The sequence below is a fragment of the Citrus clementina genome, unplaced genomic scaffold (genome assembly GCF_000493195.1).
Source record: "Citrus clementina cultivar Clemenules unplaced genomic scaffold, Citrus_clementina_v1.0 scaffold_6, whole genome shotgun sequence".
NCBI classification, from domain to species: domain Eukaryota; kingdom Viridiplantae; phylum Streptophyta; class Magnoliopsida; order Sapindales; family Rutaceae; genus Citrus; species Citrus x clementina.
The window spans coordinates 9,338,811-9,353,412 of NW_006262139.1; the positions used below are offsets into that span (position 1 = coordinate 9,338,811).

The 14,602-nt window shown below is 41.0% G+C and overlaps 1 protein-coding gene and 10 non-coding genes across 11 annotated transcripts; 1 reads left to right on the forward strand and 10 right to left on the reverse strand.

The window, feature by feature from the left end:
- Positions 1-37: 37 nt before the first annotated feature.
- LOC112097514 lies at positions 38-156 on the reverse strand. Its single transcript, XR_002905046.1, has one exon. It is a non-coding gene; the product is annotated as a 5S ribosomal RNA (ribosomal RNA).
- Positions 157-373: 217 nt separating this feature from the next.
- LOC112097453 lies at positions 374-492 on the reverse strand. The gene has a single exon (XR_002904985.1). It is a non-coding gene; the product is annotated as a 5S ribosomal RNA (ribosomal RNA).
- A 217-nt stretch (positions 493-709) lies between these two features.
- Positions 710-828, reverse strand: LOC112097571. Its single transcript, XR_002905101.1, has one exon. It is a non-coding gene; the product is annotated as a 5S ribosomal RNA (ribosomal RNA).
- A 380-nt stretch (positions 829-1,208) lies between these two features.
- Positions 1,209-1,326, reverse strand: LOC112097481. Its single transcript, XR_002905013.1, has one exon. It is a non-coding gene; the product is annotated as a 5S ribosomal RNA (ribosomal RNA).
- Positions 1,327-1,706: 380 nt separating this feature from the next.
- Positions 1,707-1,825, reverse strand: LOC112097559. Its single transcript, XR_002905090.1, has one exon. It is a non-coding gene; the product is annotated as a 5S ribosomal RNA (ribosomal RNA).
- Positions 1,826-2,205: 380 nt separating this feature from the next.
- Positions 2,206-2,323, reverse strand: LOC112097492. Its single transcript, XR_002905024.1, has one exon. It is a non-coding gene; the product is annotated as a 5S ribosomal RNA (ribosomal RNA).
- A 380-nt stretch (positions 2,324-2,703) lies between these two features.
- Positions 2,704-2,821, reverse strand: LOC112097503. Its single transcript, XR_002905035.1, has one exon. It is a non-coding gene; the product is annotated as a 5S ribosomal RNA (ribosomal RNA).
- Positions 2,822-3,201: 380 nt separating this feature from the next.
- Positions 3,202-3,320, reverse strand: LOC112097470. Its single transcript, XR_002905002.1, has one exon. It is a non-coding gene; the product is annotated as a 5S ribosomal RNA (ribosomal RNA).
- Positions 3,321-3,700: 380 nt separating this feature from the next.
- LOC112097537 lies at positions 3,701-3,819 on the reverse strand. Its single transcript, XR_002905069.1, has one exon. It is a non-coding gene; the product is annotated as a 5S ribosomal RNA (ribosomal RNA).
- A 380-nt stretch (positions 3,820-4,199) lies between these two features.
- On the reverse strand, positions 4,200-4,318 carry LOC112097548. Its single transcript, XR_002905079.1, has one exon. It is a non-coding gene; the product is annotated as a 5S ribosomal RNA (ribosomal RNA).
- A 1,440-nt stretch (positions 4,319-5,758) lies between these two features.
- LOC18038829 (putative metallophosphoesterase At3g03305) lies at positions 5,759-10,783 on the forward strand. The gene is made up of 4 exons (XM_006428645.2): positions 5,759-6,056; positions 8,033-8,274; positions 8,659-10,218; positions 10,360-10,783. Exons 1-4 carry the CDS (start codon positions 5,801-5,803, stop codon positions 10,474-10,476), a joined length of 2,175 nt encoding a protein of 724 aa, XP_006428708.1. The 5' UTR covers positions 5,759-5,800; the 3' UTR covers positions 10,477-10,783.
- Positions 10,784-14,602: the final 3,819 nt, after the last annotated feature.

Consider the following 14,602-nt stretch of genomic DNA (forward strand, 5'->3'; position numbering starts at 1 on the left):
GCGAAAAGATGATTAACCGGCTAAAAAGATAAAAAGACGGGTGCGACACGAGGACTTCCCAAGAGGTAACCCATCTTAATACTGCCCTTGTCCAAGAACGCTTAACTGCAGGGTTCTGATGGGATCCGGTGCATTAGTGCTGGTATGGTCGCACCCATCAGCATGTGCACTGCAAATCTACTTAACCCGTGCCCCCCTCGCCTGCCCCGACTCGGCCGCCGTACAATTCATCCTTCCGCGGCCATTTCCCCGCTCCCCGGCGGGTCCGAGGTGCCCAGGAGACCCCGCACCGGCGGTCGAAACCCGCTAACGCACGCAAAAGTGAAGGGGTCGGCCGCGAAAAGATGATTAACCGGCTGAAAAGATAAAAAGAGGGGTGCAACACGAGGACTTCCCAAGAGGTCACCCACCTTAGTACTGCTCTCGCCCAAGCACTCTTAACTGCGGAGTTCTGATGGGATCCGGTGCATTAGTGCTGGTATGGTCGCACCCATCAGCATGTGCACTGCAAATCTACTTAAGCCGTGCCCCCCTCGCCTGCCCCGACTCGGCCGCCGCACAATTCATCCTTCCGCGGCCCTTTCCCCGCACCCCGGCGGGTCCGAGGTGCCCTGGAGACACCGCGCCGGCGGTCGAAACCCGCTAACGCACGCAGAAGTGAAGGGGTCAGCCGCGAAAAGATGATTAACCGGCTGAAAAGATAAAAAGAGGGGTGCAACACTAGGACTTCCCAAGAGGTCACCCACCTTAGTACTGCTCTCGCCCACGCACTCTTACCTGCGGAGTTCTGATGGGATCCGGTGCATTAGTGCTGGTATGGTCGCACCCATCAGCATGTGCACTGCAAATCTACTTAAGCCGTGCCCCCCTCGCCTGCCCCGACTCGGCCGCCGCACAATTCATACCTCCGCGGCCCTTTCCCCGCTCCCCGGCGGCTCCGAAGTGCCCCGGAGACCCCGCGCCGGCGGTCGAAACCCGCTAACGAACGCAAAAGTGAAGGGGTCGGCCGCGAAAAGATGATTAACCGGCTGACGACGAGGGTCAAAAAAATTGTAATCTTAAAAATGTGTCAAAATACAAGAAAAATTCGAAATTAAGGGTCAAAAAACGGCCCCAAGCTCCTCCGGAGCTTGACCACCCTATTTGTCTCCAAAAGTTGAAGGGGTCGGCCGCGAAAAGATGATTAACCGACTGAAAAGATAAAAAGAGGGGTGCAACACGAGGACTTCCCAAGAGGTCACCCATCTTAGTACTGCTCTCGCCCAAGCACGCTTAACTGGGAGTTCTGATGGGATCCGGTGCATTAGTGCTGGTGTGGTTGCACCAATCAGCAAGTGCACTGCAAATCTAGTTAACCCGTGCCCCCCTCGCCTGCCCCGACTCGGCCGCCGCACAATTCATCCCTCCACGGCCCTTTCCCCGCTCCCCGGCGGGTCCGAGGTGCCTTGGAGACCCCGCGCCTGCGCTTGAAACCCGCTAACGCACGCAAAAGTGAAGGGGTCGGCCACGAAAAGATGATTAACCGGCTGACGATGAGGGTCAAAAAAATTGTAATCTTAAAAATGTGTCAAAATACAAGAAAAATTCGAAATTAAGGGTCAAAAAACGCCCCCAAGCTCTTCCGGAGCTTGACCACCCTATTTGTCTCCAAACATTGAAGGGGTCGGCCGCGAAAAGATGATTAACCGGCTGAACAGATAAAAAGAGGGGTGCAACACGAGGACTTCCCAAGAGGTCACCCATTTTAGTACTGCTCTCGCCCAAGCACGCTTAACTGCGGAGTTCTGATGGGATCCGGTGCATTAGTGCTGGTGTGGTCGCACCGATCAGCATGTGCACTGCAAATCTAGTTAACCCGTGCCCCCCTCGCTTGCCCCGACTCGGCCGCCGCACAATTCATCCCTCCGCGGCCCTTTCCCCGCTCCCCGGCGGGTCCGAGGTGCCCCGGAGACCCCGCGCCGGAGGTGGAAACCCGCTAACGCACGCAAAAGTGAAGGGGTCGGCCGCGAAAAGATGATTAACCGGCTGACGACGAGGGTCAAAAAAATTGTAATCTTAAAAATGTGTCAAAATACAAGAAAAATTCGAAATTAAAGGTCAAAAAATGCCCCCAAGCTCCTCCGGAGCTTGACCACCCTATTTGTCTCCAAAAATTGAAGGGGTCGGCCGCGAAAAGATGATTAACCGACTGAAAAGATAAAAAGAGCGGTGCAACACGAGGACTTCCCAAGAGGTCACCCATCTTAGTACTGCTCTCGCCCAAGCACGCTTAACTGGGAGTTCTGATGGGATCCGGTGCATTAGTGCTGGTGTGGTCGCACCCATCAGCATGTGCACTGCAAATCTAGTTAACCCGTGCCCCCCTCGCTTGCCCCGACTCGGCCGCCGCACAATTCATCCCTCCGCCGCCCTTTCCCCGCTCCTCGGCGGGTCCGAGGTGCCCCGGAGACCCCGCGCCGGAGGTGGAAACCCGCTAACGCACGCAAAAGTGAAGGGGTCGGCCGCGAAAAGATGATTAACCGGCTGACGACGAGGGTCAAAAAAATTGTAATCTTAAAAATGTGTCAAAATACAAGAAAAATTCAAAATTAAAGGTCAAAAAATGCCCCCAGGCTCCTCTGGAGCTTGACCACCCTATTTGTCTCCAAAAATTGAAGGGGTCGGCCGCGAAAAGATGATTAACCGACTGAAAAGATAAAAAGAGGGGTGCAACACGAGGACTTCCCAAGAGGTCACCCATCTTAGTACTGCTCTCGCCCAAGCATGCTTAACTGGGAGTTCTGATGGGATCCGGTGCATTAGTGCTGGTGTGGTTGCACCAATCAGCAAGTGCACTGCAAATCTAGTTAACCCGTGCCCCCCTCGCCTGCCCCGACTCGGCCGCCACACAATTTATCCCTCTGCGGCCCTTTCCCCGCTCCCCGGCGGGTCCGAGGTGACCCGGAGACCCCGCGCCTGCGCTTGAAACCCGCTAACGCACGCAAAAGTGAAGTGGTCGGCCGCGAAAAGATGATTAACCGGCTGACGACGAGGGTCAAAAAAATTGTAATCTTAAAAATGTGTCAAAATACAAGAAAAATTCGAAATTAAGGGTCAAAAAACGGCCCCAAGCTCCTCCGGAGCTTGACCACCCTATTTGTCTCCAAACATTGAAGGGGTCGGCCGCGAAAAGATGATTAACCGGCTGAAAAGATAAAAAGAGGGGTGCAACACGAGGACTTCCAAAGAGGTCACCCATTTTAGTACTGCTCTCGCCCAAGCATGCTTAACTGCGGAGTTCTGATGGGATCCGGTGCATTAGTGCTGGTGTGGTCGCACCCATCAGCATGTGCACTGCAAATCTAGTTAACCCGTGCCCCCCTCGCTTGCCCCGACTCCGCCGCCGCACAATTCATCCCTCCGCGGCCCTTTCCCCGCTCCCCGGCGGGTCCGAGGTGCCCCGGAGACCCCGCGCCGGAGGTGGAAACCCGCTAACGCACGCAAAAGTGAAGGGGTCGGCCGCGAAAAGATGATTAACCGGCTGACGACGAGGGTCAAAAAAATTGTAATCTTAAAAATGTGTCAAAATACAAGAAAAATTCAAAATTAAAGGTCAAAAAATGCCCCCAAGCTCCTCCGGAGCTTGACCACCCTATTTGTCTCCAAAAATTGAAGGGGTCGGCCGCGAAAAGATGATTAACCGGCTGAAAAGATAAAAAGAGGGGTGCAACACGAGGACTTCCCAAGAGGTCACCCATCTTAGTACTGCTCTCGCCCAAGCACGCTTAACTGCGGAGTTCTGATGGGATCCGGTGCATTAGTGCTGGTATGGTCGCACCCATCAGCATGTGCACTGCAAATCTACTTAACCCGTGCCCCCCTCGCCTGCCCCGACTCGGCCGCCGCACAATTCATCCCTCCGCGGCCCTTTCCCCGCTCCCCGGCGGGTCCGAGGTGCCCCGGAGACCCCGCGCCGGCGGTCCAAACCCGCTAACGCACGCAAAAGTGAAGGGGTCGGCCGCGAAAAGATGATTAACCGGCTGACGACGAGGGTCAAAAAAATTGTAATCTTAAAAATGTGTCAAAATACAAGAAAAATTCGAAATTAAGGGTCAAAAAACGCCCCCAAGCTCCTCCGGAACTTGACCACCCTATTTGTCTCCAAAAATTGAAGGGGTCGGCCGCGAAAAGATGATTAACCGGCTGAAAAGATAAAAAGAGGGGTGCAACACGAGGACTTCCCAAGAGGTCACCCATCTTAGTACTGCTCTCGCCCAAGCACGCTTAACTGCGGAGTTCTGATGGGATCCGGTGCATTAGTGCTGGTATGGTCGCACCCATCAGCATGTGCACTGCAAATCTACTTAACCCGTGCCCCCCTCGCCTGCCCCGACTCGGCCGCCGCACAATTCATCCCTCCGCGGCCCTTTCCCCGCTCCCCGGCGGGTCCGAGGTGCCCCGGAGACCCCGCGCCGGCGGTCCAAACCCGCTAACGCACGCAAAAGTGAAGGGGTCGGCCGCGAAAAGATGATTAACCGGCTGACGACGAGGGTCAAAAAAATTGTAATCTTAAAAATGTGTCAAAATACAAGAAAAATTCGAAATTAAGGGTCAAAAAACGCCCCCAAGCTCCTCCGGAACTTGACCACCCTATTTGTCTCCAAAAATTATGCAGTTTAAAAAAAAAAACGCCTTAATCGGACTTCCGAGCACAAAGTTATCGACTTTTAAAGTTTTTATACTTTTCCAATTGGTGCCGACCGGGGCGCTTTTTTAGGCTACACTCAAACATCTAAAACGCACCGCTTTGTAAATTGCCACCATATCCTTTGCTGCTTTCATATATCTTTTCACATTTAAATTGGAATAATTAACTTCTTAATTATAATATTCAATAAAAAAGATTATTCATGGACCCTAACATTTATCATCGATCAGGCAATATCAATTTCTCATAGTACAAAGAGAAAGTATACATTAATACCTTCGGCCTTCGGAGACTTAGCATAATTAAATTAAAGCTCATTCTATTTTTGTTCTTTGTAATGAAGTTCGATAATCTACCTCATATGCAAAATGTTGATAAAAAATTAATTGACACAAACGAGGTGTACAAAACAGATAAATGCATATGCTAGGGATAAAGAGAATGCGGTCCATAATATTTCTCATTTTTATTATTTAGATCTCTACTTTTTTTAATTACCCATTATATTTCTAAAATGTAACCAAAACATTATTTGTCTAATATAATGTATTTGTCCCAAAAAAAAGTATTTCTCTGATATGATGTATTTGTCAAAAGGTTTAAAGAGTTTTAAAAATATTAAAATGTCACATTTATCATTTAATAATAAATTTGGATCGTTTAAAGAAAAAAACCTCAATCGTAACTCCGAATAAAAAGTTATCCACTTTTAAAGTTTTTCGCTTTTTCAATTAGTGCTATGTGCATATGCCTAGATTCATTGACCTTCAAATAGCCAAACATTAAAATTATCACACATAAATTCATAAGTTCAAACATTAAAATAATGACATTAAAGATGCAATAGGTAATTGGAAAAAAAGAAAAAAAGATTAGGGACCTAAATCGTAACAGTGAGAACTTAAATATGTAATTTTACGAGGTATGAAATTTCACCATAAATGGTGGATTTTGCAAATTATTGGCTACTTTTGGTTTTAAAGCAAATAATAAGGACTTTACTGTAAATTACCTTCTACCTATTTAAAACTGAATTCCTTTCTTACTCCCTTCCCTCAACTGGGACAAACAAAGGACACAAGGATTCAATATTGTAATACTTTCAGGCAGCAAATGAAATATCTTGTTTTCCTTCTGTTGCTGTTCATTACAACTCCCATTTCGCATGCAGAAACTACAGAAAAAGCCGATGGAAGGAGAGTGATACAATTGAGAGAAGGGCCAGAGCATGTGATTTGGGCGGTGCAACTCTCTGATCTTCATTTCAGTGTTCATCATCCTGATAGAGCTTCTGATTTTAAGAGAATTGTGGGCCCAGCTCTTTCAATGATCAGCCCTTCTCTTGTCCTTATAACTGGTGACCTCACAGGTTTGTTTCAATCCTTCTCTGACTATTCCGTAAAACTGTTCATTAATTTTGAGTTTGATTTTTTTTTTGGGATTAATGTATGTGAAAATGGAATTAGATAAAATGTATATGTGGTTTAGTTTATGGATAAGGGTTTGTTGGGCATTTATGAATTTCAATTTTTTTTTTCTAAGTAGAGATTTGTGTATTTATGTGTGTAAAAATAGGATTAGAATTTACAAGACATATGTATAGTTTCTTGAGAATTCAGGTTTGTGATTGATTTATGTGAAAATATGATCAAGTAAATTGTGGGTTTCTTTTGAATCCAATGTGTTTTGCATGTAAAATGGACTTCTTTAAAATTATGGTGGACTAGAGGAATGTGCTGCTACTTGTTCCATGAACATTAGTGATGCAATCGACTGTTAAAATTTTCATGTTAAAATGATGGATTTTTAAATTTTATTTTATTTTGTGTTGTCATTTTTATTGCCATTTCCTTTTCTTGGAAGTATCTATCTAAGTATGATATGGATATTTAGACCATTGCCAGCTCCAATATCAAGTACACTCCAAGAAGATGAATACTTATGATTCTCTTCCACTGGCTCAGACTTAAAATCTTCATAATGCAATCGAATGTTAAAATTTTCATGTTAAAGTGATGTATTTGCAAATTTTATTTTGTGTTGCCAATTTTGTTGCCGTTTCCTTTTCTTGGAAGGATCTATCTAAATAAGTCGTTTAATCTTTGGTTGGATGAAGTACCATCAGATTGCTGATGAATGGAACCTATGAAGTGTCACTCTTGAAAAGAGGTTTAATTACATCTTCTGAGTCATTTAATCTTTGATTATTTAATCAGTTTTGCAGAATCAGCTTTTAGTGAGTAACACGCTGGAATGATGTTAGTGTTCTAGAACTTGGTTGTCAATTAGGGATTGAAAATGGACATTTGTTATGATGAAGAACCAAATATAAGTGAAACAAAAGGTGTGAAGTTGCTCCAAATTTCAAAAGAATTTGTGGGTATTATTAGTTCAACTCGCCACATAAAAGAGGGTGGGATTCAAATCTCATTTGTATTCATGTTGTATTTTAAGGGAAAAAACAAAAAGGAAAATGGAATAGAAGATGTATTAAAAAACACCTGACGTCCTCCAAAGAGCGGATTAAATGCTGAAAAAAGCTTTTACGGATTGGCATTTTTCTCTAAAAAGTTTTATCTCCTCCCAGCTGGAAAACATCCTCCTATGTTTTGTGGATTATGGGAATACTGGAGAATATATAACTGAGAAAATTCTCTGTGTTCTCTTCCATATACTCTGTCTGTTATTCTGTTGCACCCTCATTTTCTTCTTTGTTTTTTATCAACAAATTACACTTAGCAAAAATTATGTTATACTCTTCTATTATATCCCTTCTTTTGGTCTTCTTCTATGTATCTTTTATATAACTTTATTTACCCAAACAAGGTATACTCATGTTCACTTCCTGACTTGCTTGGTTTACCTTTGCTTGCTTCACTCATAAACTCTATGGTTTCTTACCTATTTGTACCTTTCTGTTTCTCTACTTTTCTTGGCATTTTATGCTTCCTGGATTTTTAAGTCCACGTGCATGAAAGAGGTTCTGATCTTGTTCAGAATCATTGATTTCCATGCTGAGATTTTAGAATCATAAAAAATTGAGGGATTCTTTGGACATGATCTGATTGACAAGACATAATCCAACATTATAATTTAAAGAGACTTGTTATTTATCTTTCATGAGCTACTATTGTAGTGCAGGGTTTAGGTTCTTGCATGCTTATTCTTACATTTTAGTAAAGTTGATCGTTTCTCTCTCCTTTTCTCTCTTCTTGTTTGCCTTTTCTTTTCTCATTTTCATCTTTCATCTGAATATGATAAGTTATATTGATCTGAATTACCTTTGATGATCGCATGGATTAGTGGATGGTTCTCAGTACATTAGTTCTTTATTCTCTTTAACAGATGGGAAAAGCAAGGACTTGCTAACTATGAAGCAAAATGAGGTTGAGTGGATGGAGTACCAGAATGTAATGCAAGATGTTATAAAAAGGAGTGGACTTGACAAGAGCATTTTCTATGATATCAAAGGCAATCATGATAATTTTGGCGTACCAATTGTCGGCGGATCCTTTGATTTCTTTTCTAAGCATAGCATCAATGGGCAGTTGGGAAGAAAGCAAAATGTGAATAGTGTCACTGTTCAGGTCAGTCGTCATCTTTACTTATAGCGTCCAATACTCATAGTTTTAACTGGAAATTCCTCTGAGCTTACGAACTCTTCCTTTGGGATCTCAATTTTATTATCTCTGCTTGTTTTTGTTCAATTTCCTCAGAATTTACGAACTCTTACTTTGGGATCTCAATTTTTATGTCTGTGATTGTTTATGATCTTGCCAAATTTTCTTTACTCTTTCTATGTCATTTTTCATTTTAATTGAGATAGATAGCAAGTTTGGACAAACTAGCTTATCCTGTTGATGGAGGGAACTTTATATTAAACTATTTCAGATGAATGCCAACACTCACAATAATAATTGTAATAATTTTTATGTCTACCTGTTCTTACAAAATTTTGCTCCATTATCCAGATTGGTGATGAGAAGCACTTATTTGTTGGGTTTGATAGCACAATGTCTGTTGGTTTACGAGGTCCAACTAACCTTTTTGGGCATCCAACTGACCAATTGTTAACTGAAATCGACTCGGAACTCTCACAATGGAATTCTCAATCAACAAAACCAGTGACCAAGATCACCTTTGGGCATTTCCCAGTGTCTTTCTCTGCATCCTCTCATTCTGGGAGGAGCCTACAAGATATATTCCTCAAGCACTCCTTGTCAGCTTATTTATGTGGACATCTCCATACAAGATTTGGAAAGAATCTGAAGCGACATCATCATATGGATCGTAATTTTCTATCACAGAAGTTTTTCCAGTCAAACATGCACCAAATACCTTTAGGAAGCACAAAAAATTGTTCATCTGGAGCTCCATCCATTGGAGAATTCTGGGAGTGGGAGATGGGTGACTGGAGAAAAAGTAGAGCTATGCGGATATTGGCCATTGATAGAGGTCACATTTCATATGTTGATATTGACTTTAAGTCAGGATTCAGAAAAACTATCGTAGTACCCACATTTCCTTTAGATTCACGCTTCATGTCACGATCTTCATCCCAGAAGTATGAATGTGAACATATGGTCGCGCAATCTTATGCGACTATTAGAGCTCTAGTTTTTTCTGTTTCCCCAATTCTGTCAGTTGTGGCCAAAGTCTATGACTCAAGATCTGGGAAACATGATTTGGTTATGGAGGAACTAATGAGAAAACGTACAGATAACTCCAGCAGGGGAGATCTTTATGCAGCTCCATGGAATTACAGAGCCTTTGAGGACTCATCTCCTCAGAGATTCTGGCTGGAAATAGAAGTAACAGACATTATGGGTAGATTATCCTCAAGTGAACTTAGGCCATTTTCTATAAATGGGCTTAGTGCAAAAATCTCATGGACATGGAAGGAGTTTTTTGTGATGGGTTGCCAATGGGATACCTTGTATTACCCCCTTCTCTGGTTTGCTATGTATTTCCTATTCTCCATTCTTATTGTTCCAAAAGCACTCCTTATATTGTCAAAAAAGCAATATACTTACAAGAACTTTGCCGCAAATAGAGGGTTCATAAATTGCATAGCATGGGTTCTACAAGAGCTTTGCAAGATGCATGTTGTATGGTATGGCATTTTGGGATACTTATTTTACCTTGTTTTGTTTCCCTGGTTTGTTGGACAAGTTTTCACTGATGGGGAAAGTTGGGGATACATGACTTACATGGGCTGGGTAGTGAGAGCTCTGGACAATCAAGAAAGCCACAAATATATTGGATCTCCAGATGTGATGGTGATTGTTCTTCCCCATATCGTATTCGTGGTTTTGCCTGCTATTTTGGTGAGTGCTGCTTTAGCTGCTGAAAAAGAGCTCTATAGGGTATCACTTTCAGGGAAAAAAGAAGATGATCATGAACAAGAAAATGGCAGACCTCTAGTTTATGACTATCAAGGAAGTAGAAGATCAAAGTTCCAATTTGGTGCGCGGTGGATAAGAAAAATTGTCTTGGTGGTTTGCTTGGCAGTTATTTGGAAGCATTTAATGGTAAGCTTTTACCCTGTAATTGGAAAATATTTTCCTTGCTTTGGCTTTTTGAAAACCATAGAGAATTGTTTCTATAACAAAACTTGATTGTTTTTGGCTCACAACCCTCTCACTTTCTAATATGTTGTTTTCTTCTTACAGAATTGCAGAGCTCTCATCAAAGCATATGAGATGAACCCATTGATCCAGTTTCCTGCATATAGCTTCTCCGTTCCTCTAATGCTCGTGTATGCCATGTATAAAACTGGGAGGGTTTAATGAGCATTGCCGAAAGTATGCCTTAGTCTTCCTGATTTAAGAACTACCATCAATCAGTTCCTCAATCCGCAATGCTGAAAAAAGCTCGCCTTCTCATAACCACGTAACCAACAGATATTTTTGTTTCTTGCACCCAATACTTCAATTGATACATGTATATCAATAATTGATTTATGTCGAAAATAGGTTCTCTAATGCAGTAGAAGATGTGGTAGAAATTTATCTGCTAAAATTTTGGAAATGCAATTCTGTTTTGTTCATTACATGACAATGTTGTTCTGCAGAACCAAATAAAATCATTTGTTTTGATGGCACTTTCGAGTATGTCTGAAGCAAAATTTACCTTTTGTGTATACTTTGTGGTTGTGGAATCTTTTTTTTCATATTTTGCTCAATGAACTCTGATGTCTTCATTTCTCTTTGAGCACAGCTTGAATATCGGTTCCAAACGAGGAATTGACTCCAATTATCAAGAAATTTATCCCCTAGGATAAAAACAATAATATATGTTCAATTTATAATACAAGAGTCATGAGTATTGAATATGTCTATTCAATATATGTTCGATAACAAGTATTGAATATGTGCTTGATAACAACTTTTATTTCTAATAATTAAATAACATAATAAAAATATTACAAAATCAATTTTAACTAACACTGGTGGGTGCTAATTAGTTGAGTCGGTAAAATTTTGCCAATTAGTTCAGTTGGTAAAATTTCCAAATTGAAACAAAAGGTCTGGAAAGTGGAAGAGATTTAGTGGTCATTTGTGATTACTTTTAGGAGGTCTAAAATTGATTTTGAAAAGTTGAAAGTTAGTTTTGGTGTTTGATATATTTCTTCATAAATTACTTTTGGCAAAATCACCCCATCTTGTATTTTGAAAAGTAATGAACAAGTAACTTTTCAAAATCTAATTTTGAAAATCAGTTTAATACTTAAAACAATTTCAAATATATCCTCATATATATTATGAAAATCCAAACTATCCTTATTAATTAGAAAATAAAATCATTAAATTTAAATATATTATTATTATTTTTTTATCAACTACATTGAGATAAGAAATAAAAATAAAAATAAAAATAAAAAATATTTTAATATAGTTATGAATTATTTTCTATATATATACATACATACAACAAAAAAATATTTTATGTACGTGATTATAAATGTGCAAAATAAAATTTATTTAACATTATATCTAATTCAATCATTTACATTTTACAGTAGTTTAATAACAAGATATACTAATACACATACAATTGCTTTTAAAACTCATAGCACTTAAAAAAAATTACCAAATATTTAATTGACTCTTTTCACAGTTGTTTTGTTTTTTTTTTTAGTACAAAAACAAGGCTTAACAAAATTTATAGCCTAACCAAACAAGGGAGCGCATTCGCAAAAAGCATCATAACATAGCCAAAAATCAAGACCTGTAGGTGCAGAATTGAAAACATGGACTCCGATAGGAAAAATAAGAGCATGATTGGCAAGAAAATCAACTGTGAAATTTGTTTCACGATAAACATGATTGATAACTGTTGTGGTTTAAGCCCTAACTATCAAGACTAAACCCACCCCAAGGACACTCAACTCACTGGTTTATACTCAAGAACCAACCAAGAAGAAATCAACCCACTAAGAATCAAGAATAACAAATAGATCAAGAACAAAACACACACGAATTAAAGTGGTTCAGCACCAAATGAATGATGCCTACATCCACTGGAAACAAACTCTATGATTTCACTTTATTGCTTGTTCAAGAGTTTATAGAGAGCAAACACAAATGGAGATTACAAGTCTATTCAGAACTCTCTCTCGCATTCCCTCTTTCTTGCTCTCTCTCGATTTTCTGGTCTATTGCAAAACCCAGAACTCCAGCTCTTTATTAATTGATTCTGGTTAATCCTTCCTCAGCGGCTTTTCCTGCTAAAGTAACAGAATTATATCCCTCAGTCACGTGCTTGCAACGTGTCTTTCATAAGCAGGCTTGAAACGACTTCTTGCTTAATCGTTTTGAGAGACTAAGTGATTGCTTCAGCTCACGTGCCAGACATGTGAGCTACTTAAACACAAAACGACATTTCTACTCATGTCAGTTTTGCTCCAGATGCTTATCAGATGACATGTCGTGCTAACACAGACTCAACATATGACATGTCGAGACTGAGTATTTAGTTCACATTTCACAATCTCCACCTTGAACTCAATACTTCAAGTTACTCCATAGAGCTTTCTTTCTCACGATTTGTAGCTTCAGTTCCTACAAATCCCTGCTAAGTTCATGCATAGATTGAACTTAGCAGAGGGTACTGCCTTGGTCAGCATGTCAGCTGGATTCTCCTCTGTATGTATCTTTAGAAGCTTTACAGCTCCTCTGGAAACTTCAAGCCTTAAAAAATGGAGCTTCACATCAACATGTTTTGTCTTCTCATGATGTGTCTGGTTTTTGCTAAGATGAATTGCACTCTGGCTATCACAATAAACCTCAACTGAGTCTTGTTCAGCTCCAAGTTCAGTAATCATTCCCTTCAGCCAAATGGCTTCCTTGAGAGCTTCTGCAGCTGCTGTATACTCAGCTTCTGTAGTTAACAGAGCCACTACATTCTGTAATGTAGCTTTCCAGTTGACTGTACATCCCCCCAAGGTGAACAAATATCCTGTCAGTGACCTTCTCTTATCGAGATCCCCAGCAAAGTCTAAGTCTATATAGCCTACTAAGATATTTCCTTCATTTCCAGTTCCACCATATAACAGTCCATACTCTGCAGTGCCCCTAAGATACCTCATTATCCATTTTACTACCCTATAGTGGTCAATCCCTGGGTTTGACATAAACCTACTCACCACACTGAGGGCATGTGAAATGTCTGGCCTGGTTAGTACCATTGCGTACATGAGGCTCCTTACAACATTTGAGCAAGGGACTTCTGACATTTCTTACTGTTCTGCAGCTGTTTGGGGACACATAGCTGCTGATAGCTTGAAGTGACTTGCAAATGGTGTTTGGACAAGTTTTGATTCATTTATACCAAACCTGACCAGCACTTTCTCAATGTAATCCTTTTGAGTCAGAAACATTGTTCCAACCTTCCTGTTTCTGATGATTTCTACCCCAAGAATCTTCTTTGCAGGCCCAATATCCTTCATTTCAAATTCACTGCTCAATAATCCTTTTAACTGATCAATCTATGCCTTGTCATGACATGCAATCAACATATCATCAACATACAGCAGTAGGTAGATTTTCCTTCTCTCACTTATCTCCCTGTAATACACACAGTAATCATAGCTGCATCTGTTGTAGGCATGTTTCACCATGAAACTGTCAAACCTTAGGTACCATTACCTAGGTAACTGTTTTAAGCCATAGAGAGACTTCTTAAGCAAACAGACATAATCTCTTTTGCCAGGTACTTCATACCATTCAGGCTGATCCATTACAATCTCCTCTTGTAATTCTCCATGCAGTAAAGTCTATACCCTCCCTTTGTGTGAAGCCTCTAGCCACTTAAATAGCCTTAAATCTCCTAGGTTCTGCTCCAGGTATCCTTTCCTTGATTTTATATATCCATTTGCAGCTTACAACCTTCTTCTTTTCTGGCTTCTTAATCAACTTCCATGTTTTATTCTTCATGAGGGATTCAACTTCCTCATCCATTGCCCTTTTCCATTCCAGACTATTCTTGCTTGTGATTGCCTCTTGATAAGTCTTTGGTTAATCATTATTGATCTCATGAGTAGTTGATAAAGCATAAGCAATTAAATCTGCAAATGCATACCTCTTTGGTGGTTTGATTGTTCTCATTTTTCTGTTCCTTGCTAGTTGGTAAGTGTTACCACCACTCTCAGTTGATTCTGATCCTTCTTCATCATAAGATCCATCATCAACCTCTCCTGATTCTTCTGTTGTGAGTGTTTCAGACTTCTTATCTTCAGCATTCTCCACCTCAAACTGAATTTTATCATCTTCAGCTTTTGGATTCTTTTCTTTAAGCTCAGATCTCCTTCTTTCTTTCAACATTTCAGCTTCATTGAAGGTTACATCCCTGCTAATTATGCACTTTGGTGGTTTGAAGTCAGTATACCATAACCCTGTAGCCTTTGATCCCCCT